Source organism: Mesoplodon mirus (genome assembly GCF_964341445.2).
Source record: "Mesoplodon mirus genome assembly, chromosome: 2".
NCBI lineage: Eukaryota > Metazoa > Chordata > Mammalia > Artiodactyla > Ziphiidae > Mesoplodon > Mesoplodon mirus.
Window position 1 is genome coordinate 203,996,633 of NC_138977.1, and position 25,394 is coordinate 204,022,026.

Sequence of the window (25,394 nt, forward strand, 5' to 3'; positions counted from 1 at the left end):
TTATCAATGACTAGCCTAAAACCAGAATGTCACCTTCCACTTGGAGGCTCTCAGGCTGACCTTTAAAGTGGCAAGAGTAGAAGGCAAGTTAGAGGAATAGGAATGTGCTCTGATGGTCTAGATTCTAACTGTGGCACAGATGTGGGGTATAGACTATTTTCTAGGGACCAGTAGGACTAAAAGAAGAGATTTCTAGGGATACAATCTTAATTTGAATACCAGTACTAATGAGGTGTGATATTTCCAGCTGAAAATGAGAGCGGGAGGCATGAGTGATTCATCTAAGTGGAAGAAACAGAAGAGATCTCCCCGGCCCCCACTCCATATGACCAAAGTCACACCAGGTTCAGAGCTGCCCACCCCCAGTGGAACCACCTTATCCTCTAACCTCACTGGTGAGTACCCTGAGCTGCTTCTTCTGATTAGAATAGAAGAAAAGTTCCTTCCTCTCTCAGGAATTTTGACATTGAAGACCAACTAATTGAGGGGCTGTGGTCTTTCTACTGAGAGCAAAAAGGGAAAACTCCAGGTCAGATCACACTGTGACCATTTAGCAATCCACAGTGACTTAAGGTTGTTCTCCTTCCAGTGGGACCCTGATTACTTTAGAGACCAAGCATATGCAGAAATTAATATGCAGTCTAGGAAAAACAAACAAACAAATGGTACCATGGAAGGTAAGTGTTTCCCACAGAGTCTCTTTTCTTCAAGCCTCACTCACTTTGCTTGGCAGGTGGCATGCCCTTCATAGATGTACCCACTCCCATCTCCTCTGCAAGTTCAGAAGCTGCCTCAGCAGTGGTCAGCCCCTCTACAGACAGTGGCCTGGAGTTCTCCTCCCAGACCACCTCCAAAGAGGACCTCACTGACCTGGAGCAACCTGGCTCTCCAGGGTACAGCACAGTTGCAGAGCCTGGCAGCAGCGAGCTAGGGGTTCCTGAGCAACCTGACCCCCAGGTACGACTTTGATTTCTAAAGACCCCTGTCTAGTCTTCTACTGTGGAATTGGCTTGATGCTGTGGCTCTTTATCCAGGCCTTGGCTCAAAAGAAGGTTGGGGCAGCGGGTTCTTCCCTGTTTCCTAGAATTAGCTGTGCTACCTAGAAAAACCACAGCATGACTCACTGTGAGAGGTAGCTCAAAGGATTTTTAAGCTGTACATACATGCAGTACTTGACAAAGGTGAGGATGCTGGCCATGGCTTTTTCTGGAAGTTAATGATCTAAATCCAAGCTTCTGAGGGCCTCTGTTGCCTCTGGGGTTCTAGTCACTGTAGGTCACTGATGCCTCAGGTGATGTTTTCTGAGTCCTTCATCATACTCCTTCCCTGAACCATCTTGCATTGATTCACAGCCCACTGAGCTGGCCCTACACCTGCAGTCCATTAGAAACACTTGGAGGACAGATACTTAAGAGAAATAAGTTCCAATTGCTCTTGCCTCATCTCTTTTCCTATATCCTCCCCACTACTGGTCATAGCAGGAAGGGGCCCATGTGGAAAAGGCCCAGTCAGCATCCGTGGAATCCATCCCTGAAGTATTAGAGGAGTGCACATCTCCTGCTGACCACTCTGACTCTGCTTCTGTCCATGACATGGATTACGTCAACCCCCGGGGTGTGCGCTTTACACAGTCCTCTCAGAAAGAAGGTGAGTACTCTCAGGCAGGCTCTTCCCCCATCCTACCCACTAAGCTGTCTGAGCCTAAACCATCTTAGACCCAAGGTGTCTGCTGGTCCAAGTCCTACGCCATTTTCTAGTCAGGAAATGGAATCAAGCAAGAGGACTATTGGATGGAACCCTTGCCTAACTTACACAGAGAGGGAGTTTGGTGGACAATAGGAAGTGAGAGGGAAGAATAGAAAGCTTGGGACTTTTAACAGAAAGGTGGGATCATCAATTCTGATTCCCTTCAATAAGTGAGACTAGTCTCCTTACTGCCCCAGAAAAAAAACATTTTTTTCCTGAAGAGAATCACTTATCTGAAATTGCCTGTATAATGCAGAGCAGGCTAGGCCAAGCGATTGAGCCAGTTGTTTCTTAGCAGTCCCACTTCCCTCCTGGCCTTTCCCAGGCACAGCTTTGGTCCCCTATGGTCTTCCTTGCATCCGTGAGCTCTTCCGATTCCTCATCTCCCTCACCAACCCACACGACCGCCACAACTCAGAGGTTATGATCCACATGGGACTGCATTTGCTGACAGTGGCTCTTGAGTCAGCCCCTGTAGCCCAGTGCCAAACCCTCTTGGGCCTCATCAAGGATGAGATGTGCCGCCACTTACTCCAGGTAAGACTGAATTTCTAGAGGGACTCCGAACACCTGGCTTTTTTTCAGGGTCTTTCAAGGGCCAGGGGAACACAGGGAGGTTTGGCTGATGCATGTGAAGAGTATAGGACCCAGGAAAGAACCTACCTCCCCTACTGACCAGTAGTCATAGTCAAGAGGACTCCAGTAGTTTCCCGGGGACTCTGGCAACCAAAGGGAAACATAGGAATGGCTAGATACAGAGTTCCCTCAGAGCACATGACCTTAGTGACAACTTCCCACAGTTTGCTGTCCTGCTTTCTCTTGGTTGAGCCATAGTCAGGTTCAGAAACCTAATAGCCCATCCTACTGTGATCTCCAGCTACTCAGCGTAGAGCGACTGAACCTTTATGCTGCTTCCCTGCGGGTATGCTTCCTACTGTTTGAGAGCATGAGGGAGCACCTCAAGTTCCAATTAGAGGTGAGTTTCTTGAAGTTGGAAAAAAAAAAAAAAAGGGAGATGTATGGCACCTTCATTCGGGTCAGCTTTGTCATGCTGCAGGAGTGGGATTTGGTGGCTTCTGAGGAGAGTGCTTTTAGCCTCCATAGTTTGGTTCATTGGCTCTCCTCTTTAGTGGAGAACTTAAAAGGTGCCCAGAGAAACCTGGCTGGCTATAAAATGGGAGAACCCGAATATGAGAACTGGCAGGTAACCTCACCATGAGTGGGTACAACTCTTCTGTCTGCAGTTCTTTTGCAACACAGACAGGCAAGTCAAGCTAGCTTCGCCACTAAATTGCAAAAGGGGACTCTGAATAGGACCAAATCAGGCTCACACAGAGAGCACAAAAAGGGCAATGGGCAACTTGTTTTGGATCAGGTACGAGGTAGAGAGCCAGGCCTCCCCCATCCTGAAGGACAAAGGGGGATGTATTTAGGGGATGGAATACCACCATTAAGTGTCTCTTAATGTATACCTTCTGGCTAGGCGTCTGCTTCCTGTTTAATGTTTTTCCTGTCCAATTTGTCTCTTCCTATCTTGAATCCTTTCCCCACCCAAATGGCAATTACTGGATTACTGTCAGACGTACATCAAAAAGCTCATGGATATCATCACTGTGGAGAACCCCAAGATGCCTTATGAGATGAAGGAGATGGCTTTGGAGGCCACTGTGCAGCTCTGGCACATCCCCAGCTTTGTCACTGAGCTCTATATCAACTATGATTGTGACTACTACTGTTCCAACCTCTTTGAAGATCTCACCAAGCTGCTGTCCAAGGTGCTGAGCATTACTACTGACCTCTAGAAAGACGACTTTATTAAGGAGATCTCTCTGGTGGTAGTGAGGATGCTACATATAGGGAATGGCACACTTGAGAGCTGGGGAACAAGAAGAAGAAGGGTATCTTCTCAAGGCAATGTAGAAGTTACGGGCGGTTTTAGGATTTTTGGAAAAGTATTCTAACCCCAAGTCTCCTGTATCTGTTTACTTTCCAGAATGCCTTCCCTGTGTCTGGTCAGCTCTATACAACACACCTGCTGTCTCTTGATGCCCTGTTGACGGTGATTGACAGCACTGAGGCCCACTGCCAAGCCAAAGTCCTCAACAACCTTACCCAGCAAGAAAAGAAAGAGGCAGCCAGACCTGGCTGTGAGGCAGTAGGTGGCACTCGAGAAGCCAACAATAGTGAGAAGCATTTCTTTCTTTGAGGATCCCAGGGTTCTATGTTTATCCCTTCTCTACTCACTGAATCCTTTCTCCTACCCTTATGTCATTTCCTCCAAAGTACTCCTAATTCTGTGTTTCCGAGGTTTGGTGATGTGAATCATAGACCAGGCTGGCACATTAGCAGGACTCATGGACTTCTCCCTTTCTCCTCTTCCATGCTTTAGCTATTTTTACAAAATTGTTATTTCTTTATGGGGAGAAAAGAGAATATAGATTAAAGGATATAGGACTTCTGTGCCTAAAAGCTGCAGTCCCTACCTTTTCCTACCCCCAGTGCCTGCCTCCACTCTAATTAATCGTCTCTAACTTTTCCTTGAGATTGAGGTTGCAGAAGATCAGGGAAAGTGATTGGGTAATCTCTTTATTAAATTGTAGAATCTAATGCTTGGCTGACCTGGGACAGTGACTACTTACTTGGGCTTGGGTTTGTCCTGTCAGGGCTGGTGACCTATGTGGGAACATGCAGGTCTCCTTGGCCTGAAGCTCGATTCTCCTGCAGCTCTGCTTGGCTTCCTACACCATCAGTCTTCATTTACCTTCTTCTCTCTTACCAGCTGAGAGAGCAGCCAGCGATGGGAAGGCTATAGGCATGGCCCCAGACATCACAGGCCTGCATGTGCCAGGTGGAGGGCGGCTGCCAGCAGAACATGGGAAACCAGGATGCAGTGATCTGGAGGAAGCTGGTGACTCTGGGGGTGGGTACTGGGTATCCATCATCCTAAGCCCCCTCAACTGGAAGGCCTGTTAGAGCACAGAGGGGAGGGGAGCAGAAATACCCTAGGGTAGTTCCTGAATGAACACTGGCTGCTCACCATGCCTTCAGACCCAGAGAGAGGAAAGAAAACATTTGGAGCCCTAGAAGATAGGACTTCTAAGGAAGTGGAAGACTGATGAGGACAAGAAATTTTCTGAGGCATCCTTTTTTTCACTAGAGAGTATATCAGCATCCTTCCAAAAGTCATTATCCTGGTAAAAGAGGTCTTACTGGTGTTTCCCTCTCTTCCTCCCATTCCTAGCTGACAAAAAGTTTACCCGGAAGCCACCTCGATTTTCCTGTCTCCTGCCAGATCCACGGGAGTTGATTGAAATTAAGAATAAAAAGAAGGTATATATAGATATCCCCAGAGCTCAGCCTCTACCCACTTCTGACTGGGTGTTCTCTGTAGGGTTTCTGTCTCAGAGAATGAGGGAGAGTCTAAGCTCACTGAACAGCTTCCCAAGGCTAGTTTTTGAGCTTTTTGGGGCTTCAGCAACCCCCCAATCTCCTTTGAAGCCCTTTCCTTACTCCTAAGCCATGTAATCGGCATCTATTGTGTGCTCCTGGGCAAATGCTGCCCTAGCTGAGAGTCAGGTGTTACTTGTGGTGACAAGAGCCCTGGGTGTTGGTATCGTGTGGGTCACCGAAGGTTATTGGTCATCTCAAGCTCTGGGGTGATGACTGGCAATAAAAGGGAATTGACATTTATTCTGGTGCTTTTTAGTAAAGTTCAAATAACTGTACTTTCTGGTTTTCTAACACAAAGAAGACCTTCTATTTAACCCTTTCTTCCTCGTAAGGCCAGCCTAAATGACTTTGGTTTATGTGTGCCCTTGATTGCAGGGCTGTGACTAGACAGTCAAAAAGTTATCATCGCAGTTAGTTCACCTCGTCTTTCAAACCCCAGGGCCTTAAGAGCTAGGAAGCCAAAGAAAGAAGGGGAATCCAAGCTAGTCTGTAAACAGATACCAGGAACGGCTCTAATACTGGAGAGAAAAGAAAACCTTTAGTCTCTTTCTTCTATTTTTTTTCTCTGGTTCTCAGGTTGGAGGAGAGTGCTGTGCATCTTTAGCACTCAGAAAAGGAGTAAAAAGGAGCTCTTCAGCCACTTCTAGTTAAACACGGAGATTGGGGAAAGCTAGGGGCCAATATGGTTCAGCCTTAGTTCTGGAGTGACTTAGAACCATGTCCTAGGAGCCCATTAGGTGACCAGCTGTGGACTGCCCTTGTCTGGTTTAGGGGCAGAGCAGCTTTTGACACCTCCTGTATTTCTTCTCTAGCTGCTGATCACTGGCACAGAGCAGTTCAACCAGAAACCAAAGAAGGGGATCCAGTTTCTGCAAGAGAAAGGTCTCCTCACCATCCCAATGGACAACACAGAGGTAGCCCAGTGGCTGCGAGAGAACCCTCGGCTGGACAAGAAAATGATTGGAGAGTTTGTGAGTGACCGCAAAAACATTGACCTGTTGGAGAGCTTTGTGAGGTGAGGAAACTGCAAGAAATGTGGGACATAGTTGATGATCAGCCTGGGGGGACAGACAGTTCAAAACAGTACCAGTCAGTTCCTGATGGTGACCCAGGTCATACACTCTTCCTCTTCCCAAGATTTATATCTGTTGGATCTGAAAGAGCCTCCAGCAAGAAAGCTTTGGGCACCATTCCATTCTACATAGAGAACATTGGAAAGGGGTGGAGTAGGATTCCTGAGCACAGGGTAGGTTCTGGGTTCCAGGGATGACGTTTCTGTGTAGGAGCACACTGATGTGAAGAGTACTAAGCTTAGGGGTTGTCAAATTCTGGTTCTGTGTTAGAGATGACCAGGAGATACCTCCCCTTTGCCAGAGCTCTCAGCCTTTTCTGTTCCAATAGGAGAAGCTTAGTGGGACGGTAGCTAATAGAGCACCCAGCATTTGCAGCTTATACATCTTAAGACTTTCGTCCTTCTTTCTTTCCCTGTAGCACCTTCAGCTTTCAGGGTCTGCGGCTGGACGAAGCTCTCCGTCTCTACCTGGAAGCCTTCCGCTTGCCCGGGGAAGCACCGGTCATCCAGAGGTTGCTAGAGGCATTCACAGAACATTGGAGGGTGAGTTTGAGTGGCAGGGGCCGAGCCCAGCATCCCAAATTAATTTGACTAAGGGTTTCTATGGCTTCAACTGAAGGACCCAGTTGCTGTCTCCTAAGAAGGCTGAGAGCAATGTCAGTGAGCTTTCCCATAGAGGGGCCAGCTTCCATCAAGGAGTTGGCAAGAGATGGGCCTCTTTCTGGCTGGTACCTTCCCTCTTTATCAGCATTGACCAGTGGGTTGGTAGTGAGGGTTTGATTGGCCAGAGAAGGGCATTGACATAGGTGGGGTCTTTGATTTTTCAGAATTGTAATGGCTCCCCATTTGCCAATAGCGATGCCTGCTTTGCCCTGGCCTATGCTGTCATCATGCTTAATACTGACCAGCACAACCACAATGTTCGCAAGCAAAATGCACCCATGACCCTGGAGGTAAGATTGGATCCCAGCCGTGGCAGAGCAGTTCCAGCACAGCTTTGGAGGTAGCAGGAAGGACATGGGTTTTCCAGTGAGCACAGTGGACAAGCTTCTGTCCAAGGGAGTCCGGGGGCGCTGGCCAATCCAGAAGAGGAACTGGGGTAGGGAAGTGGATTCTGTCATTTACTGTTTCCTAAAGTCCTATTTACCACAGACCCAGGAGTTCCCTGAGTGGGGCTTCAGCATTGACACGGGGGGGGTAAAGCTTATTGCCCTGTCTCTAGGAGTTTCGCAAAAATCTAAAAGGTGTGAATGGAGGCACGGACTTTGAGCAAGACATTCTGGAGGACATGTACCATGCCATCAAGTGAGTACGCGTAGAGAATGGTGTAGCATCTCTGTTAAGGAGAAGCACGCTACTTCCTTCTCCAGATTTTGGAGTCACATCGGACTGCAGTGACTCATACACCCTGGATTTAGCATCGTAATTTATCTGGGCAGCCCCTTCTCCCCCAACTGATTTATTCCTTAAGCCTGAACAGTACTGGAACTTTAGTACCCTGAGCCAGGATCCAAACTGCCCCTGCTAAGTGGAATGTCGTCGCCCCATTTTCCGAACACAGAGAAGCTAGGTTTTCCTGTCTAGCTTGCAAGATGCATTATGGGGCTAGTAGAGAACCCAAGATGGGTACTAGAGGGTGAGGTTTGGGACACTTAGGTTTTTACTGTAAATCAGAAAAGGTAGAATTGTTCATCCTCTCATACCCAGAAAGAATATGAGATCTTACTATAGAACTAAAGGCCCACTTAGAGATGGGGCTTGGAGATTATGGAATGCTTCCTTTCTTTCTCCTTGGTGCCACTGGTGGGGAGGGAAGCAGACCACTGAGCTGCAGTTTTGATGACCTCTCATTGAAGGAAAGTGTCAGTAATGGGCAGAAAGCCCCTTGTCCTAGTTTGTAACCAGTCAGGTTCAGAGCAGTGCACCTACTCCTTTTGTTACCTCCTGACAGGAATGAGGAAATTGTGATGCCTGAGGAGCAGACAGGCCTGGTTCGGGAGAATTATGTGTGGAATGTGCTGCTTCATCGAGGTGCCACCCCAGAAGGCATATTCCTACGTGTGCCTGCTGGCAGCTACGATCTTGACCTCTTCACCATGACCTGGGGCCCCACTATTGCTGCCCTTTCTTATGTCTTTGACAAAAGCCTTGAGGAGACAATCATCCAAAAAGCCATCTCAGGCTTCAGGTAGCCAGAGTTTGACTTTGGTCTTGATCTCCTTCCCACCTCTCTGAGTTAACTTGGTTGCCTCCATGCCTCTCTGACTCCTACTCTTATTTTCCTTAGAATGGGTTCCTCCTGAGTTTTTCAGGGAGGCTGAAGCTTGGGAAAGCTCAGTCTTAAACAGACTCAAGAGTAAAAGGTTTCTTCCTGGGACTGATTAGGGAAGAATCCCAAGCAAGCCTCCTTGGGGACTTGGAAGGGCTGCCTGGCCTCTCAGTGACTGTATCTGGTATGTGACGTTGCAGGAAGTGCGCCATGATCTCCGCCCACTATGGCCTCAGTGATGTGTTTGACAATCTCATCATCTCTCTGTGCAAATTCACAGCTCTCAGCAGTGAGGTGAGCAGGGACAGGAACTGTGTACTTGGAGTTCCAAAGGAAGACCTCTCTTTTAGCCATAGACCTACCCTTATCTGTGGAGCTGGTTTCCATCAGCATATTCTCTCACTACCCCTGGACTACAGTAGAGCTTAGCCATTTCTGTCTGACACACCCTAGGATGAGAATAGCATTACTTTATATAATGGGGATGAGAGAAGAGATGCAATAGTGGAGAAGGCCTTAGCCAGGGTAGCCCTTCCCACCAGTATTATGGGGGATTGAAGCAGAACTAGCAGAAGGACCCTCAGGAACCATAGGTAGAGGCCTAAGAGAATCTCTTTTCAAGACATTTGCCAGGCCCTAAGCCTCATCTCATCTTCCTTTCCAGTCCATTGAGAACCTGCCCACTGTGTTTGGAAGCAATCCTAAAGCCCACATTGCAGCCAAGACAGTATTTCATTTGGCCCATCGTCATGGTGACATCCTGCGGGAGGGCTGGAAGAATATCATGGAGGCCATGCTGCAGCTTTTCCGAGCCCAACTGCTGCCCAAGGCTATGGTGGAGGTAATTCTTGGTAGGAGACTAATCAGTAATAACAAGGCAAGAGCTCCAAGATTACGTACTGTCTGCATATAGAACTGGTTGAGAGTAGCACTGGGCCTGATGCATGCTGAAACTTACCAGGAACGCCTCAAATGTAAGACCACAGATCTTTGGCCATGGGGATAGCTGTAAAGGAGGGCTGGTAGAAGTCGTTGCCAGTCATCAATTGGAGGGGCCCAGTCAATAGTGTAGGGCAGAGGGCAACAGGAAGAAAGCCAGAAAACTGCATGGCAGAGCAGGAAATGCAGAGGGCATGTCGAAAGAAATTATTCTTGACCTGATTTTCCAGGTAGAAGATTTTGTGGATCCCAATGGCAAGATCTCTCTACAACGGGAAGAGACACCATCAAACCGGTGAGGGGACATCAGAGGCTGGAGACCTTGCAGAGGGAGGATTAGAACTCTGGAGCTCACTAGAGCTTGTACTCTCTTTCTACAGAGGAGAGTCGACAGTGCTGAGCTTCGTGAGCTGGCTGACACTAAGTGGTACTGAGCAGTCTAGCGTGCGAGGCCCATCCACTGAGAACCAAGAGGCCAAGAGAATGGCCTTGGACTGTATCAAGGTAACTGCCCCTGCCTACCCCTGGTGAACAAGCCTAGACCCTTCTCTACTAGGTAGACACTGTCCTGTGAACTGAAGAATAGGGTCATCTAGGGTTTGTGACCAGAGCTGACTCCTTCTGCCCTCTCTCCCTGGCTTCTTGGGAACATTCTCTTCCCTCTAGTCTTTATCAATAACCCCTCTCTTGTGCCCCCTCTAGCAATGTGACCCAGAAAAGATGATCACAGAAAGCAAATTCCTCCAGCTGGAGTCACTGCAGGAGCTCATGAAGGTACAGAGTGAAGAGGGAAGAGGGGTGAAAGGGCTGGCTGGGTCTGGGAGGGGAGACAGGGATAGTGCTGTATGCCTCAGTTTCTGTCAGGGGTGGGCCAGTGGCTGGCTTCTCCTCCATGCCTATTTTCCTGCTATTATTCTCCTCCAGGCTCTGGTCTCAGTGACACCAGATGAAGAGACCTATGATGAAGAGGATGCTGCTTTCTGCCTGGAGATGCTGCTGAGGATTGTGCTGGAGAACAGGTAGAAGGCAGTCTTTAGGCAGGCCTCATACTGGGCTTGTGCCAAAGGGATGGAAGCCTGGAGTAATCTTGCAGAGTGGGCTCTAGGGACAAGAAGCACATGAAGCTATAGGCAGTGGAGGAGAAGCTTGCTCATTATAGCTGCCTGCTTAGGGTATAATACCACTGAGCCCTGAAGGACCTAGCCTCAATCAGAAAAAGAGGCTGGGACTTCCCTGGTGGTGCAGTGGTTAAGAATCCGCCTGCCAATGCGGGGGACACGGGTTCGAGCCTTGGTCTGGGAAGATCCCACATGCCGCGGAGCAGCTAAGCCCGTGCGCCACAACTACTGAGCCTGGGCTCTAGAGCCCTCGAGCCACAACTACTGAGCCCGCGTGCCACAACTACTGAAGCCCAAGCGCCTAGAGCCCATGCTCCGCAGCAAGAGAAGCTACAGCAATGAGAAGCTGCACACTGCAACGAAGAGTAGCCCCCGCTTGCCACAACTAGAAAAAGCAGGCGTGCAGCAACGAAGACCCAACACAGCCAAAAATAAATAATAAATAAATAAATTTATAAAAAAAAAAAAGAAAAAGAGGCTTATTGCCCAGTGGCCTTTACAGCTGAGACTATCCTCATCCCTTATGTTTCTCAGGGACCGTGTGGGCTGTGTGTGGCAGACTGTTCGAGACCATCTATACCACCTATGTGTCCAGGCACAGGACTTCTGCTTCCTTGTGGAGCGGGCAGTGGTGGGGCTGCTGCGCCTAGCCATTCGGCTACTCCGGAGAGAAGAGATCAGTGGCCAGGTAAGCTGAGTGCAGCTGGGAGGGCAGGAAGGTATACAAGGGACTAAAGCCACAGTATCAGTTATGGATATGGCCTGAGACAGAGACTTCATTTAGTGCCCCATGGCATGAGCCCAGTAACCTACCACAGGGCTAGGGGAGTCTAACAGGGACATTGGGAGTGAATCTGGTATGGCCTCAGGCATGAAGCTAGTACTCAGCACCTCTGCTCAGTAGGGCTGGACGGCTGCTGCCTTGTGGCAGTCCCAGCCCCATACCTGATTTCCCGGCTCTCATGCTTAGGACCCTCCTGAGATCTCTTCACCCAATTTATAAAAGACAAACAGCATAGAAATGAGTTCAGGAAGGTCACAAGATATAAGATCAATACACAAAAATTAATCACATTTCTTTATACTAACAATGAACATATAGAAAATGAAACCATTTACAAGTTCTCCAAATGAAATCAAATACTTAGCTATACACCTAACAAAACATGTATAGGATCTGTATGCTGAAACTTACAAATGCTAATGAAAGATATTAAGAAAGACCCAAATAAATGAAGAGGCATACCATATGCGTGGATTGGAAGACTCAACGTAGTGAAGACGTCATTCCTCCCTTAATTGATCTGTAAGTTTAATGCAACTCCTATGAAAATCCCAGCAAGGCTTTTTTGTAGACATAGAGAAGCTTATTCTAAGATGGAAAAGCACAGGCCCTAGAATAGCTGAATATTTTGAGAAAAAACGTGGGAGGAATCACTCCATCTGATATTAAGGCTTACTATACAGCTATAGTAATCAACACTGTGGTATTTTTGGAGGGATGGACACATGCATCAATGTAACAGGAGAAACCAGAAATAGACCCACACAAAGATGCCTAACTAATTTTTTGACAAAGGTGCAAAAACAATTCAGTGGAGGAAGGATAATCCTTTTAATTGCTGGAGCAATTGAAATCCATGGTCGGGGGGTGGGGGAGAAATGAACCTTGACCTAAGCCTCATACCTTATAGAAAAATTAACTCAAAATGAATCATAAAATTAAATGTAAAATGTAAAGCTATGAAACCTTAGAAAGAAAAATAAGAGGATATCTTTGGGAGCTAGGCAAAAAGTTCTTAGACTTGACACCAAAAATACAATCCATAAAAGGAAAAACTGGTAGATTTCATCAATATTAAAAATTCTACTCTATGAGAGCCCAGTGTGAAAAGGAGGTAAAGACAAGGAGTGTATGTTTGCAAATCAAATATCTGAAAAAAGACTAATACCTAAAATATAAAAGAACTCAAAACATAACAGTAAAAAAAAAACAGACCAATTAGAAAATGGGTGAAAGATATAAAGAAGATATACAGATGGCAGATAAGCACATGAAGAAGCTTAAGTGATGTTCATCATCATTATCCAACAGGGAAATGCAAATTAAAACCACAGTGAGATACCACTACACACCTGTCAGAATGGCTAAAGTGAAAAACAGTGATAATACCAAATGCAGACAAGGATGTGGGTCACTCATAAATTTCTGGTAGGAATGTAAAATGATAGAGCAGTTTCTTATAAAACTAAACATCCACTTACAACACAGTCCAGCAGTTGCACTCTTGGGCACTTATCCCAGAGAAATGAAAGTTTACTTTTATAAAAACCTATACATGAATGTTCACAGGATCTTTATTTGTAGTAGCCAAAAACTAGAATCAGCCCAGATGGTTTTCAACGTAAAGTGTAATACATACATACCATGGAATACTATTTAGCAATTAAAAGCAACAAACTATTGATACATGCAGCAACTTGCATGACTGTCCAAGGAACTATGCTAAGTGAAGAAAGCCAATCCCAAATGGTTATATACTATATCATTCCATTTATATGACATTTTTGAATTGACGAGGTTTTAGAAGTTGTGGACAAATGGCCGGGGGCTAGGGATGGGGGCAAGAAAGAGGCAGGTGTGGTTATAAAAGGGCAACGCAAGGGATCCTGTTGTGTTGGAACTATTCAGCATCTTGGCTAGTGGTGGATACACAAACCTACACAAGTGCTTAAATTGTGTAGAACTTAATACACGTATGAGTACAAGTAAAACTGGGGAAATCTGAATAAGATTAGTGAATTGTATCAATGTCAGTATCCTGGTTATGATATTATGCTGTAGTTTTGCATAATGTTACTGGTCTTTTTTTCAGTTTTTTAAAAATTAAGTTTTTAAAATAGAGATAATTATAGATTCATATGCAGTCTATTTTATAATAAAGTATTGGATATCTCAGGTAATTTATTGAATACTGTACTGAAAGTGGCAAACAGAATGGTTGTCTGGGTAGGGAATGGTTCTAAGTTCATCAGTTGTTTACCCTCATAATGGCATGGCTGACTGGGAGCTGTGGCTCCCTGCCACTGCCCAGCATCACAAGAGAGTATTGTGCTGCATATCAGTAGCCCTGGAAAAAATCAAAACTCTCAGTATGGTTTCTACTGAATGTGTATCACTTTTATACCATTGTGAGGTCAAAAAAATCTAAGTTGAATTATCATAAGTTGGGGGCTGTCTGTACACTTTACCCACTTTACCCCAGTGGTAGCATTGTGCAAAACTATAGTGTAGTATCATAACCAAGATACTGACATTGATACAATTCACTAATCTTATTCAGATTTCCCCAGTTTTACTTGTATGCATACACATATTAAGTTCTACACAGTTTAAGCACTTGCATAGGTTTGTGTATCCACCACTAGCCAAGATGCTGAATAGTTCCAACACCACAGGATCCCTCGTGTTGCCCTTTTATAACCACACCAGCCTCTTTCTTGCCCCCATTCCTAGCCCCTGGCCATCTGTCCACAGAGTACCCTAAATTGGGTCTTAGCCAAAACTATCCTCACTAGCCTAGGGAGGCTGGTGGGGAAGGAGGCTAGACAAGACGCGTGTGCCCACTTTCAACTTCCTGCTCCCTCTCCTGCCCCAGGTACTGCTCTCCCTGCGCATTTTGCTACTAATGAAGCCCAGCGTGTTGTCCCGAGTCAGTCACCAGGTAGCCTATGGGCTCCATGAACTCCTTAAGACTAACGCAGCCAACATCCACTCAAGTGATGACTGGGCCACCCTCTTCACGCTGCTGGAGTGCATTGGCTCAGGTGTAAAGCCTCCAGCTGCCCTGCAGGCCACAGCCAGGGCCGATGCACCTGATGCTGGTAAGCCCTTTCCCAGAGAGACCCACACTGGCAGATAAACAATTATGGCCCCAGTGGTTGAGACAGGAAAACAAAATGCAGGTTGTTGTGTTCAGCAGATTAAATACCCCTGGCTTCTGCCATCTGCTTCCAGAGCTTCCTGTGCCTAACAGGCCTCTCCCCATTACCCACAGATTAAACAGCATAAAGGCAAGTAGGCAATGGAGAAGGCTATGAAGCCAGGCTTCCTACTGTCCTGAGGACTGTTTTCTCAGAAACTCTGTCCTCACTGCCACCTCCCTCCCCAACAGCTGCTACTAGATGCCATCAGGAGCCCAAATTAGCCTGCTGCCCCATTTGGTCAAGAGAGAAGCTCTCCAGGCCATCCTTCAGCCCTCTGGTGACAGGGCTGAAACTAATCCAGACCAAGAGAAAAGAGAGGCCAGGCTTCAGCACCTTTCTTCTGAGAGCTGAAACTATGCCTCATCCCAACTTCCCCATCCCCACCCTGACTCTGCCCCTCTCCCTGCTGGCTCAGGGGCCCAATCAGATAGTGAACTCCCATCCTACCATCAAAATGATGTGAGCCTGGACCGAGGGTACACTTCTGACTCGGAGGTCTACACTGACCATGGCAGGCCTGGCAAGATTCACCGATCAGCCACAGATGCTGATGTGGTCAACAGCGGTTGGTTAGTGGTGAGTGAGCATACGGGCAGCGGGTGAGTCTTCCCCTCTTGGCCTGTGGGAAAGGTTCCTGGCCCTCTGAGAGGGCAGCTAGGGGAAGATCAGGGTCAAGCCTGGATTCTCAGCTCCTCTGTACTTTACAGGTGGGGAAGGATGACATCGATAACTCCAAGCCAGGGCCTGAGACCAGCTGGCCAGGTCCTTCACCCCTGGTCAATCAGTACAGCCTAACAGTGGGGCTGGACCTCGGGCCACATGACACCAAGTCCCTGCTCAAGTGTGTGGAGTCCCTGTCCTTCATCGTGCGTGACGCTGCCCACATCACACCTGACAACTTTGAGCTCTGTGTCAAGACTCTCCGCATCTTTGTGGAGGCCAGTCTGAATGGCGGTGGGTCACCTGATGAAGGGGCAGTTGGGGAGTAGCCCTATGAATTACGGGGGAAAGGGAGGAGTAGGCCATCTGTACCCATGGATATGGAAATGTGACCTGGGTCTGGCCCTGCTCAGGGTGCAAGTCCCAGGAGAAACGTGGCAAGAGTCACAAGTATGACAGCAAAGGGAACCGCTTCAAGAAGAAATCCAAGGAAGGCTCAATGCTTCGGCGGCCTCGAACCTCCAGCCAACATGCCACTCGGGGCGGGCATAGTGATGATGATGAGGACGAAGGTGTGCCTGCCAGCTACCATACGGTGTCTTTACAGGTCAGTCAGGACGTAAGTATGGCACCCTATATTTCCTCTCCTCTCCCGGTACCTGACATTGGGAGTCTTGGTGGGGCCAGGGACAGCCAGGGCAGAAAGGAAGGGCCTGTGTTCCAGCCAGGGCCTCAGCCAGCGTCCCCACAGTGCCCCCCGTCCAGGACCGCCTGTAAGTCTTTGTTTGCTTCATTTTTAAATTATAGTTTGTTTTTGAAATAAGTAATTCAAATGCACATAGCACAGAGTTCAAAAGGTACAAAAGGGTAAGCAGATAAAAGTCCCATTCATTTCCTGTCCCCAGCTGCTAAGTTCCCCTTACCAGAGGCAACCACTGCCATCAGTTTCTTGTTTATCCTTCCAGAGTTATTCTGTTGTCTATTCAGGACATATAAAATTTGTTTTATGAGCGGACTTTACATCACTAAATAAATGGAGAATTAATTGCTTTAAATAGAATAACCTTAGAAAAATTACAAAAACAAAAGTTGTTAAATCTGGCCAGACACTGTTGCCTGTCAAAGCCTCTGAGCCTGAGGTTTGCTGTTTTTAAAATGATTAACAAGATGAAGCTTTATCTGTCATCAGAAAGTGTGAAAAAGTAGTGAAAAAGTACCTTTCTCACTGTGTAATTGTGTTATTAAATACTTAGTCCACACACCTCCTCAAGTCCCCGCTACTAGGAGTAATACCCATCTTTGGGAAACACTGGTCAGGACTAGGACAACCAGCTCATAAAGTTGAGGAGAAGGGAGTGGTGAAAGGGGTGGAGTATGGTGTGATCGGTACTAGGGACTCCCTTGAGGACTCAGTCAGGGACAGTGGGAGTGGGCTGGTGATGAGGGGATCCACCAGACCTAACTCCATTCATGTCCTGCCCCTCCTGTGACCCCAGTTGCTAGACCTGATGCACACCCTACACACAAGGGCAGCCTCTATCTACAGCTCATGGGCGGAGGAGCAGCGCCACCTGGACACAGGAGGCCGGAAGATCGAAGCGGATTCACGCACCCTCTGGGCCCACTGTTGGTGCCCTTTACTTCAGGGTAAACCTCAGGGGAGCAGGCAGGGCAGGAGCAGAGGTGGAGCTGGCGCTTGGGAAGTACCAGGATCAGGATGCCCAAAGGATCCTGAGCCTGTTCTCATTCTCAGGCATTGCCTGCCTGTGCTGTGATGCCCGGCGCCAGGTGCGGATGCAGGCACTGACCTATCTGCAGCGAGCACTACTGGTACATGATCTGCAAACGTTAGATGCCCTGGAATGGGAGTCCTGTTTTAACAAGGTAGGACTTCCCTCTGGTCTTAAGGTAAAGTACAAACCCTAAAGACAAGGAGAGCCAAGCAGCTTGAAGAGCCCCTGATGTCAATCCTCAGCCTGTATCAGACCTTCCCTCCTGCTCTGTACCCATCCACCACAGCCCAGGGTCAAGTGGACAAGGCTTCCACCTGACCCTGCTAGGGAGATGTTGGCTTCTTACCCACCAGGTGCTGTTTCCTCTACTGACCAAGCTCTTGGAAAACATCAGCCCTGCAGATGTGGGCGGGATGGAGGAGACCCGGATGAGGGCTTCCACCCTGCTCTCTAAGGTACTGCTCACCACCCTACACCCACCCACTCTCCCCACACCTGCCTTTTCACAAGCAGGGAAGCCAAGGCTGCTGGGAGGACCTAGAGATGGAATGTAGGTGCTTAGGACCCCCAGCTATGGAGACTCAGCAGGACCCAGGGACCTGGGAGGATTTTGGAATTCAGAGGAGTCTCTGATCCAGGATTCCCACACAAGATAGGGCAGGCTTGCCTCCCACCCTTGGAGAGGGGTGCAGAAGGCTCCTACTCTACTCTTGGCTGAAAGGGCCTGGGGGGCCATAGGTCTTCCTGCAGCACCTGTCTCCACTGCTGTCGCTCTCTACCTTTGCGGCCCTCTGGCTGACCATCCTGGATTTCATGGACAAGTACATGCACGCAGGCTCCAGTGACTTACTGGTACGTTCTGCCTCAGCCCAACTCCAGCTGCCTACTTCCTCTCCCATCTTCTGGGAAGACTTGCTGTTTCCCCCTTGGTGGCTGCCTTCTCCTTACCATATCCCCCCATGCCCTCTTTCCCATTCTCATGGCCCCACTGCCACCTGCAGTCAGAGGCCATCCCTGAGTCTCTGAAGAACATGCTCCTGGTGATGGACACAGCAGAGATTTTCCACAGTGCGGATGCCCGAGGAGGCAGCCCCTCAGCCCTCTGGGAAATCACCTGGGAGCGCATTGACTGTTTCCTGCCCCGCCTACGAGATGAGCTCTTCAAGCAGACTGTCATCCAGGGTAGGGGGCTCCAACTATCTTCATCAAGAGAGTCTGGAGCTAATAATTAGTTCTCTGTGCCTGGGGTGGGTGGGAAGTCTAGTGGGTAGCCAGGACTCTACTTGAAAGAAAGCACCGAGAGCCGCCATCTGGATTCTCTGCCCTCCGCAGACCCTGTGCCCATGGAGCCTCATGCCCCGAAACCTCTGGCCTCAGCCCACCTGACTCCTGCTGCTAGTGACACCAGGACACCTGGCCATCCACCTCCCCCAGAGATGCCCTCTGAGCTGGGGACCTGTGGTGAGTCCCTCTGAGCGAGTTTGCTGGATGTCAAACAGGAAGTCAAGGAGGCCCGGGGTACTTTGAGATTGCTGCTGAGCATGGGCTGTGAGCCAGGGGAAGGAAAGAACCAGAAGATCCTGTTCACCTGCTTTTCTTATTGGAAATGGCAGGGCCAGGTCAGCTATGATGAGCTAGCTGCCTGGGATTTTCAGGCTTCAGAGAAGGAGGCTGGATCAGGGACTTGGAATGAATATGCAGAGGTTGCCCTTCAGGAATGCTAATGAAGACCAGACCAAAATTAACCTACTGGAGGTACAGCAAAGGAGATAAAGGGTAGATAGAAGGTAGCTGGACACTGGAATAAGTTTTGAGCAGAGACTCTCAACTGTGTAGACTGGGAGGAGGGAGTGGGAGGAGCGGAAGTTTGGTAAACTAGCTGCAGAATGTGAGCGAGTCCGACTGCAGCCACCTTGCTTTCCTTCTAGACTTTGAGAAGCCTGAGGGCCCCCGACCTGCCAACAGCAGCTCCTCTGGATCACCAGTGGCATCCAGCCCCAGCAGACTGAGCCCTACCCCAGATGGGCCTCCACCCCTGGCTCAGCCCCCACTGATCCTGCAGCCCTTGGCCTCCCCACTGCAGGTGGGCGTGCCCCCCATGACGCTGCCTATCATACTCAACCCCGCTCTCATCGAGGCCACCTCACCTGTGCCCCTCCTGGCCACACCCCGCCCCACAGACCCCCTGCCCACCTCTGAGGTCAACTAAGGCAGGCCCCTCAGCGATCAGGACCAGTGCTTCCTACCAGGCTGTCCCTGGCCCACCTCTCAGCTGTCCCAGGGGCCGCAAATCCTTCAGTCCCAGCCCAAGCTGCTATCACTGCTACTTGGATGGGGACCTGAAAAAGAACTTTTATAGCCCCTCCTGGGACCCACAGTCAGTCTGTGGGACCTTCCTCCTCTGCTCTCCATTCCTGGGAGTCCAACCTGAGAGCACACTCAGGTATCACCTGCAGCCTGGCAGCTCGGGGAGGCATCACTGTACCAACCCTGCAGTGCCCGCCCTTGTGCTCCTCCTGCCCGTGGTCAGGCATCGAGAGCCAAGCCAACCACTCTGCACTTTGTTTCCCTCTCCCAACCCCACTCCCATCAGCCCTGGGCAACCTCCTCTAGTTCTTCCTCTTCTATTAATTAGTTGGTCAGTTTGGAGAGTTGATTGGCACCATGGAGGGTGGGCAGGTGGGGCTGGACAGAGGGACTGCCCACAGGAGCATGTACATATGGAAAAAAAGGACAACAATGGATTTTTTTATGATGTAATAAATGTCTTAGTACCAACATCATTGCCTTTCCCTCTGGTTTCCTTCTTGAGCTTGTGGGTACCATGTTTTGGGATACCCAGGCCATCACATGAACAGAAATGAGACCGAGCCTACCAACAGTCTGGCCACGTGGCCCCAGGTCACCAGCCAGCCAGACGCCAGGACGCAGTCAGGATTCCTTCACTGCTGCTGCCCCACCACCACCATCACAGCAGTGCCCCCTTAGCACCAGGGATGCGCTAGGGGGTTGGCAGTTGTCCTCTTCCCTAACTGCTCCATCAGAGATAACCGTGACCATCTAGGCTGGGGTCAAAGGGAAGGTGAACCAGAGCTGAGCTGTAGTTATTCAGAAGTCTTCCCTCAGATGTGCCTCGTAGTCCCAGGTGCACAGAGGAGCCCATGGGGCTTAGGGGGTGGGAGGCTATCTTGCCCATAGCTGTGATCATGTGTTTCTGGACACAGGGCATTCATTTTTGCCCAGAACTGAGGAGGGAAAATTTCTTCCCATCCCACAGCCTCCATCTATCCCAGTCACTGCAGCATGATTGGAGAACCCCTCCCCTTCTTTACCTTTGCGTCAGGGTAAGACAAGTGGGAGTGTGTATGGGGTAGGCAGTGTGGCCCCTACAGGGGTGAGGTACTGTGGGTGTGATGCAGAATACTATTAAGCTTTCCCAAGTGAAGCATCTCCATCATCTTGGCATCCTCCTTCACCATGGTCTCTTCCCCTGGGGGAAGGGAGGGCAGAGAGTGGTACCTGCTGTACTACCAGCTGGCCTCCCTCATGGAGAGTTAGGGGCACTCACCTCTTCACTGGGCCCAGATGTCTATGTTAATAGTTCAGCACCTTGGGCTTCCCTTTGCTCAGCACAACCACGTGGATGTTGCTGGGTCTGGATGTCTGTAAGTGCCTCCCTCGGGTGCTTTGGAAATAGAAACAGCCTGATGTGGAACAATACTGACACGAGTCCTGCAGCTCTTACACTAGTTTCTCCCTCTTCCCTTCCTTCTGCAAGTAGTCGAGACCATGCCTGCTTTCCACACTAACTAGAAGCCTTGCCCCTGGGAATATTAGGAGTAAGACTGCACTCCTCCTTTGCACATTTCTGTATGAGTGCAGAAAAGCCCGGAACTACAGTCAGGTTAACACTAGGGCCGTTGGCTTCAGCTATAACATCTCTGTTCTCCCTTCTGAGCCTCACAGCTCTGCCTTCAGAAGCTTCTGTTTCCCTATGGGGGAAACAACATTGACTACTGTATAGAAATCTGAAGGCCATCCTATGAACAAAGGAATATGAAAAGTCTGTACCCCTCGGTCTGCAAATATTAGGAAAGAAGCTGGAGTAATTGCAAACTGAACCCTCCCCGCTGGCAAGCAAAGAGAAACATTTGTCGGAAGTCTCATTCTGTTATAGAAAGATCAACTCACACATACGTGACTTGTGTTGTTGACAGTGTTGTCTCTGTCAGGCAAGGGAAACTACAAGAAGAACTAATATTCAGGCCTTAATTCTGACCAACAAAGAATGGCTGATGATGTGGAAGTGACAAAACTTGTGGGAAAGTAATAGAATAATCTGAAGGGAAATGCTGGTCTTAATGATGTCTCCTATAAGAACTCTAGGATAGCAGGTTTCAAAAAGTCCAGAGGAAAGCTAGAGACTTGTAAGACCCTAACATGGAGAAGTGACATTGTTGGAGCACCAATATATGTCAGTATTAAGTGCACTGCTTACCCAACCTTGTAGAGGTATTTACTCCTCTTACAGATGAGGCAACAGGTTCAGAGAGGCCAAATTCCTGGGAAGTTAGGGAGCTGGGATTCAAACCCAGGTCTGTCTCACTCTAAACCCCATGGTCTTTCCTATGATACTTCCTCAGCTCAAAAGTAGTAGTGGTGGGGCACAGTGGTTAAGAATCCGCCTGCCAATGCAGGGGACATAGGTCCGAGCCCTGGTCCTGGAAGATCCCACATGCTGCAGAGCAACTAAGCCCGCGAGCCACAACTACTGAGCCCGTGAGCCACAACTACAGAGCCTGCATGCTACAACTGTTGAGCCCATGAGCCACAACTACTGAAGCCCCTGCATCTAGAGCCTGTGCTCCTCAAGAAGAGAAGCCACCGCAATGATAAGCCAGTGCACCGCAACGAAGAGTAGAGAAAGCCCGCGCGCAGCAGCGAAGACCCAACGCTGCCCCAAAAAAAAAAAAAAAAAAAAAAAAAAATGCCCCAGGGCTGAGTGCTTGTCAACTTCTTTTCTCCACATTCAATCGTGGGGTGATGTCCACTGTCGAAACTTTAAATACCATCCATCACTCTGACTTTATGTACAACTACCCCTCTTCTCTTCTAGGTTCTTATACCAATGCCCACACCCCACCACCCATATCCCACACCCAATCCCTCAGCAAGTCTTGTTGCTTCTGTCTTTCAAATCTATCTAGAATGTGACTACTTCTCCCACCCTCACCCACTACCACCCAAGTCTAAGCCACCATCTATTGGACTACTGGTCTCCCTCCTTCATTCTAGTCCCATACTCTCTACCCTTTACTCTCCACACAGCAGCCAAATGGGTACTTGTAACACGTCATATCATTTTCACTCCACTGCCCACAACCCTCAAATGGATTTCCATCTCATTCAGCATAAAATCCAAAGTTCTCACTTCTCTCACCTACCAACTAAACTCCTTGCTGGTCCTCAACTACACCAAACGCATTTGTATCAGACGTTTGCACGACTGGTGCCTCCACCTGGAATGCGCTTCCCTCAGATATCCACATAGCTCACCCCTCGCTGTTTTCAACCCACTGTTCAAATGTTACCTCATCAGAGAAGACTTCCCTGACTGCTACACAGAGAACACTGGTCACTCTCTATACTCTTACTACTTTATTTTTCTCTGTAGCACTTATCACCAGCTGACATTTTACAACCATTTGATTTTTGTCTTCAAATAGGGACACTGATTTCTAGAATAGGCCCTCCCTATTTATTGTTGAATGAATGAAGTGAATTTATGGTGCCTCTCTTCTGGGCCAGCAGTAGTGCTAGGCCTGGGTACAGAAACAGAGATAATCATTAGGTTGGAAATTAGTGAAAACAAACAATGAAGAGGTTTCTTAAGTCCAGATAGATGAAGCTATAGCAACTAACAATAAACTTCGAGTCAGTGAAAATCTCCAGGACAACACTGGGAATTGTTGGAGCTGACGAGTACATGGGGATTCATTATACTATTTTCTCCACTATATATGTTTGAAACTTTCTATGATAAACGTTTTTCTTTTTTTAAATCTTCAGATAAATTACAGCTTCCCTGGTGGCACAGTGGTTAAGAATCCACCTGCCAGTGCAGGGGACACGGGTTCAAGCCCTGGTCCGGGAAGATCCCACATGCCGCGGAGCGGCTAAGTCCATGCACCACAACTACTGAAGCCTGTGCACCTAGAGCCCATGCTCCACAAGAGAAGCCACTGCAATGAGAAGCCTGCGCACTGCAACGAAGAGTAGCCCCGCTCGCTGCAACTAGAGAAAGCCTGCATGCAGCAATGAAGACCCAATGCAGCCAAAAATAAACAAATAAATAAATAAATAGAAAGAAATTACAGCTCAGAATCTTAGAATTAGAATAGCTCAACCCCTTGGGCTTCCCTGGTGGCGCAGTGGTTAGGAATCCGCCTGCCAATGCAGGGGACATGGGTTCGAGCCCTGGTCCGGGAAGACCCCACATGCCGTGGAGAACTAAGTCCGTGTGCCACAACTACTGAGCCTGTGCTCTTGAACCCGTGAGCCACAACTACTGAAGCCCATGTGCCACAACTACTGAAGCCTGTGTGCCTAGAGCCTGTGCTCCACAACAAGAGAAATCACTGCAATGAGAAGCCCTTGCACCGCAACAAAGAGTAGCCCCCGCTCGCTGCAACTAGAGAAAGCCCGCGCACAGCAACGGAAGACCCAATGCAATGCAGCCAATCAATCAATCAATCAATCAATAAAATAAAAAAGAATAGTTCAACCCCTAGGGTTGCTTTTAGAGAAATTTTGGAGACTAGAAGTGTTCATGCCAATTTCAGCTGTTGGTTTATGAGCACTTTGAAAGCACAGTTGTAATCAATGGTAACTAGCACAGGTTCACTAAGTTGTAGTACACCAATCTAACCTCATTCCATTTTAATTTAACGGTTTTGGGTCTGATTTACCAGGGGAAGGTAGTAGACAATATCCCTGGATTTTGACAAATTATTTGGAGGCCCACAGTGCGGTGGAAAGGCCTGCTTTGTTTTATACAAATTTAGGGGAAAGAGCTTTGTCCTAGAGTTAAGAGACTGGGTTTGATTCTCACTCTGTCCCTTTCTAGCTGTGTATTTGGTTGTGTTACTTCACCTCTCTGAGCCTTAATTTATCAGTAAAGGTAATATTTACCTCCTAGTGCTGCTGGGAGGAAGAATAAGAATTTATACTAAAGTATCTTTTTTTGTTTGTTTGTTTGTTTGTTCGGTACGCAGGCCTCTCACTGTTGTGGCCCCTCCCGTTGCGGAGCACAGGCTCCAGACACGCAGGCTCTGCGGCCATGGCTCACAGGCCCAGCTACTCCGCGGCATGTGGGATCCTCCCGGACCAGGGCACGAACCCGTGTCCCCTGCATCGGCAGGCGGACTCTCAACCACTGCGCCACCAGGGAAGCCCTACACTAAAGTATCTTAACACAGTATCTGGCACATTCCATTTGCAGGCAACATGAAGAGGGGGAAGTGACAGGAAATAGCCCAAATCAAGGGCCATAATAGTCTCCCTTTATGCAGAGCTACTGCAGGCCTGTAATTCCATTATTAAGGTCAGGGGCAAGTTGCAGGAAAGATCTGAAACAACAGCCTGTGTTCTACCTCGGTGAGCCGAAGGGAGGACGCCTCCAAGAATGGAGATTACTCATGGCACCTCCTAAAAAGAAGTTCTACCAACCAGAAATGTCCAGCCTCGGAGTTCAGTACTTTGTGAAATTCTGTACTGACCTTGCTGCCACTAGAAGGGTCGAAGCGGACATTGGAAACTGTATAAAAGGCAATTTCCTACATCGGAGGAAGTTTGAACTATTAATTTTGGATGCCTTTTCCATTCTAATATTCCAAATCTCCGTGATCGATGAGCAAGGCCTGAGTCTCCCAAATAAACAACTCATTTCTCTTACGCGGCGCAGACCTGAGTTCAGGTCTGAAAGTCTGGCCAGCTGTTAACCTGCCATTTATAGAACAAGTTTTAGGTACAGATTGTCTCTTCCAGGGAAGACTGATTAAGAGAAGATTACGGAGTCTCCTCGCGGCTCCAGAGGGGCCACCAGATGGCACTCTGGAACCGACTGCAAGATCAACTTCCTTCCTCTTCCCCTAAGTCTTCCCGGCAGCGGGGCCCCGCTCCGGGCGGGGGACCAGAGGGCTGAGGCAAACCAGCTTCCCCTTGGGGTTCCCCGGCTTCAGAAGTGGCCAAGCATTAGGCGCACCATAAAGCCGAGCAGCAGCGGGGGCTGCCAGCCGGCTGGGACAGGCCTGGGTGTGTGAGGAGACTGGAGCGGGTCCTTCGACTGGGGAATGGCACTCGGTCAGCGGATCCCGCAGCGGACTTGTCCCCAGGCCAGAGCCAGCGCCTGAGAGTCATTC

The 25,394-nt window shown here is 48.7% G+C and overlaps 2 protein-coding genes across 14 annotated transcripts in view; one reads left to right on the forward strand and one right to left on the reverse strand.

The window, feature by feature from the left end:
- The window catches only part of GBF1 (golgi brefeldin A resistant guanine nucleotide exchange factor 1), a 123,836-nt gene extending 104,082 nt beyond the window's left edge, over positions 1 to 19,754 (forward strand). For 3 of the 13 annotated variants that reach the window (XM_082630279.1, XM_082630288.1, XM_082630290.1), the window contains 32 exons: positions 248 to 395; positions 734 to 957; positions 1,479 to 1,647; positions 2,072 to 2,283; positions 2,624 to 2,722; positions 3,327 to 3,521; positions 3,740 to 3,929; positions 4,526 to 4,666; positions 4,988 to 5,076; positions 6,009 to 6,211; positions 6,688 to 6,811; positions 7,096 to 7,221; positions 7,491 to 7,573; positions 8,220 to 8,456; positions 8,738 to 8,831; positions 9,202 to 9,378; positions 9,707 to 9,771; positions 9,857 to 9,980; positions 10,179 to 10,250; positions 10,401 to 10,495; positions 11,129 to 11,282; positions 14,254 to 14,479; positions 14,997 to 15,157; positions 15,289 to 15,535; positions 15,655 to 15,860; positions 16,738 to 16,888; positions 16,995 to 17,125; positions 17,328 to 17,429; positions 17,713 to 17,826; positions 17,976 to 18,156; positions 18,307 to 18,435; positions 18,903 to 19,754. In XM_082630279.1, coding sequence (XP_082486405.1) covers positions 248 to 395; positions 734 to 957; positions 1,479 to 1,647; positions 2,072 to 2,283; positions 2,624 to 2,722; positions 3,327 to 3,521; positions 3,740 to 3,929; positions 4,526 to 4,666; positions 4,988 to 5,076; positions 6,009 to 6,211; positions 6,688 to 6,811; positions 7,096 to 7,221; positions 7,491 to 7,573; positions 8,220 to 8,456; positions 8,738 to 8,831; positions 9,202 to 9,378; positions 9,707 to 9,771; positions 9,857 to 9,980; positions 10,179 to 10,250; positions 10,401 to 10,495; positions 11,129 to 11,282; positions 14,254 to 14,479; positions 14,997 to 15,157; positions 15,289 to 15,535; positions 15,655 to 15,860; positions 16,738 to 16,888; positions 16,995 to 17,125; positions 17,328 to 17,429; positions 17,713 to 17,826; positions 17,976 to 18,156; positions 18,307 to 18,435; positions 18,903 to 19,183 — 4,950 coding nt within the window. In that variant the 3' untranslated portion in view covers positions 19,184 to 19,754. The remainder of the gene's footprint in view (positions 1 to 247; positions 396 to 733; positions 958 to 1,478; positions 1,648 to 2,071; positions 2,284 to 2,623; positions 2,723 to 3,326; positions 3,522 to 3,739; positions 3,930 to 4,525; positions 4,667 to 4,987; positions 5,077 to 6,008; positions 6,212 to 6,687; positions 6,812 to 7,095; positions 7,222 to 7,490; positions 7,574 to 8,219; positions 8,457 to 8,737; positions 8,832 to 9,201; positions 9,379 to 9,706; positions 9,772 to 9,856; positions 9,981 to 10,178; positions 10,251 to 10,400; positions 10,496 to 11,128; positions 11,283 to 14,253; positions 14,480 to 14,996; positions 15,158 to 15,288; positions 15,536 to 15,654; positions 15,861 to 16,737; positions 16,889 to 16,994; positions 17,126 to 17,327; positions 17,430 to 17,712; positions 17,827 to 17,975; positions 18,157 to 18,306; positions 18,436 to 18,902) is intronic. The other 10 variants (XM_082630284.1, XM_082630289.1, XM_082630291.1 and 7 more) reach the window with 6 other exon arrangements.
- LOC309816317 (uncharacterized protein C10orf95 homolog) overlaps positions 1 to 25,394 on the reverse strand; it is a gene marked incomplete at its 5' end in the record, with an annotated part of 234,588 nt that overhangs the window by 163,748 nt on the left and 45,446 nt on the right. The gene's annotated exons all lie outside the window — the stretch shown is intronic.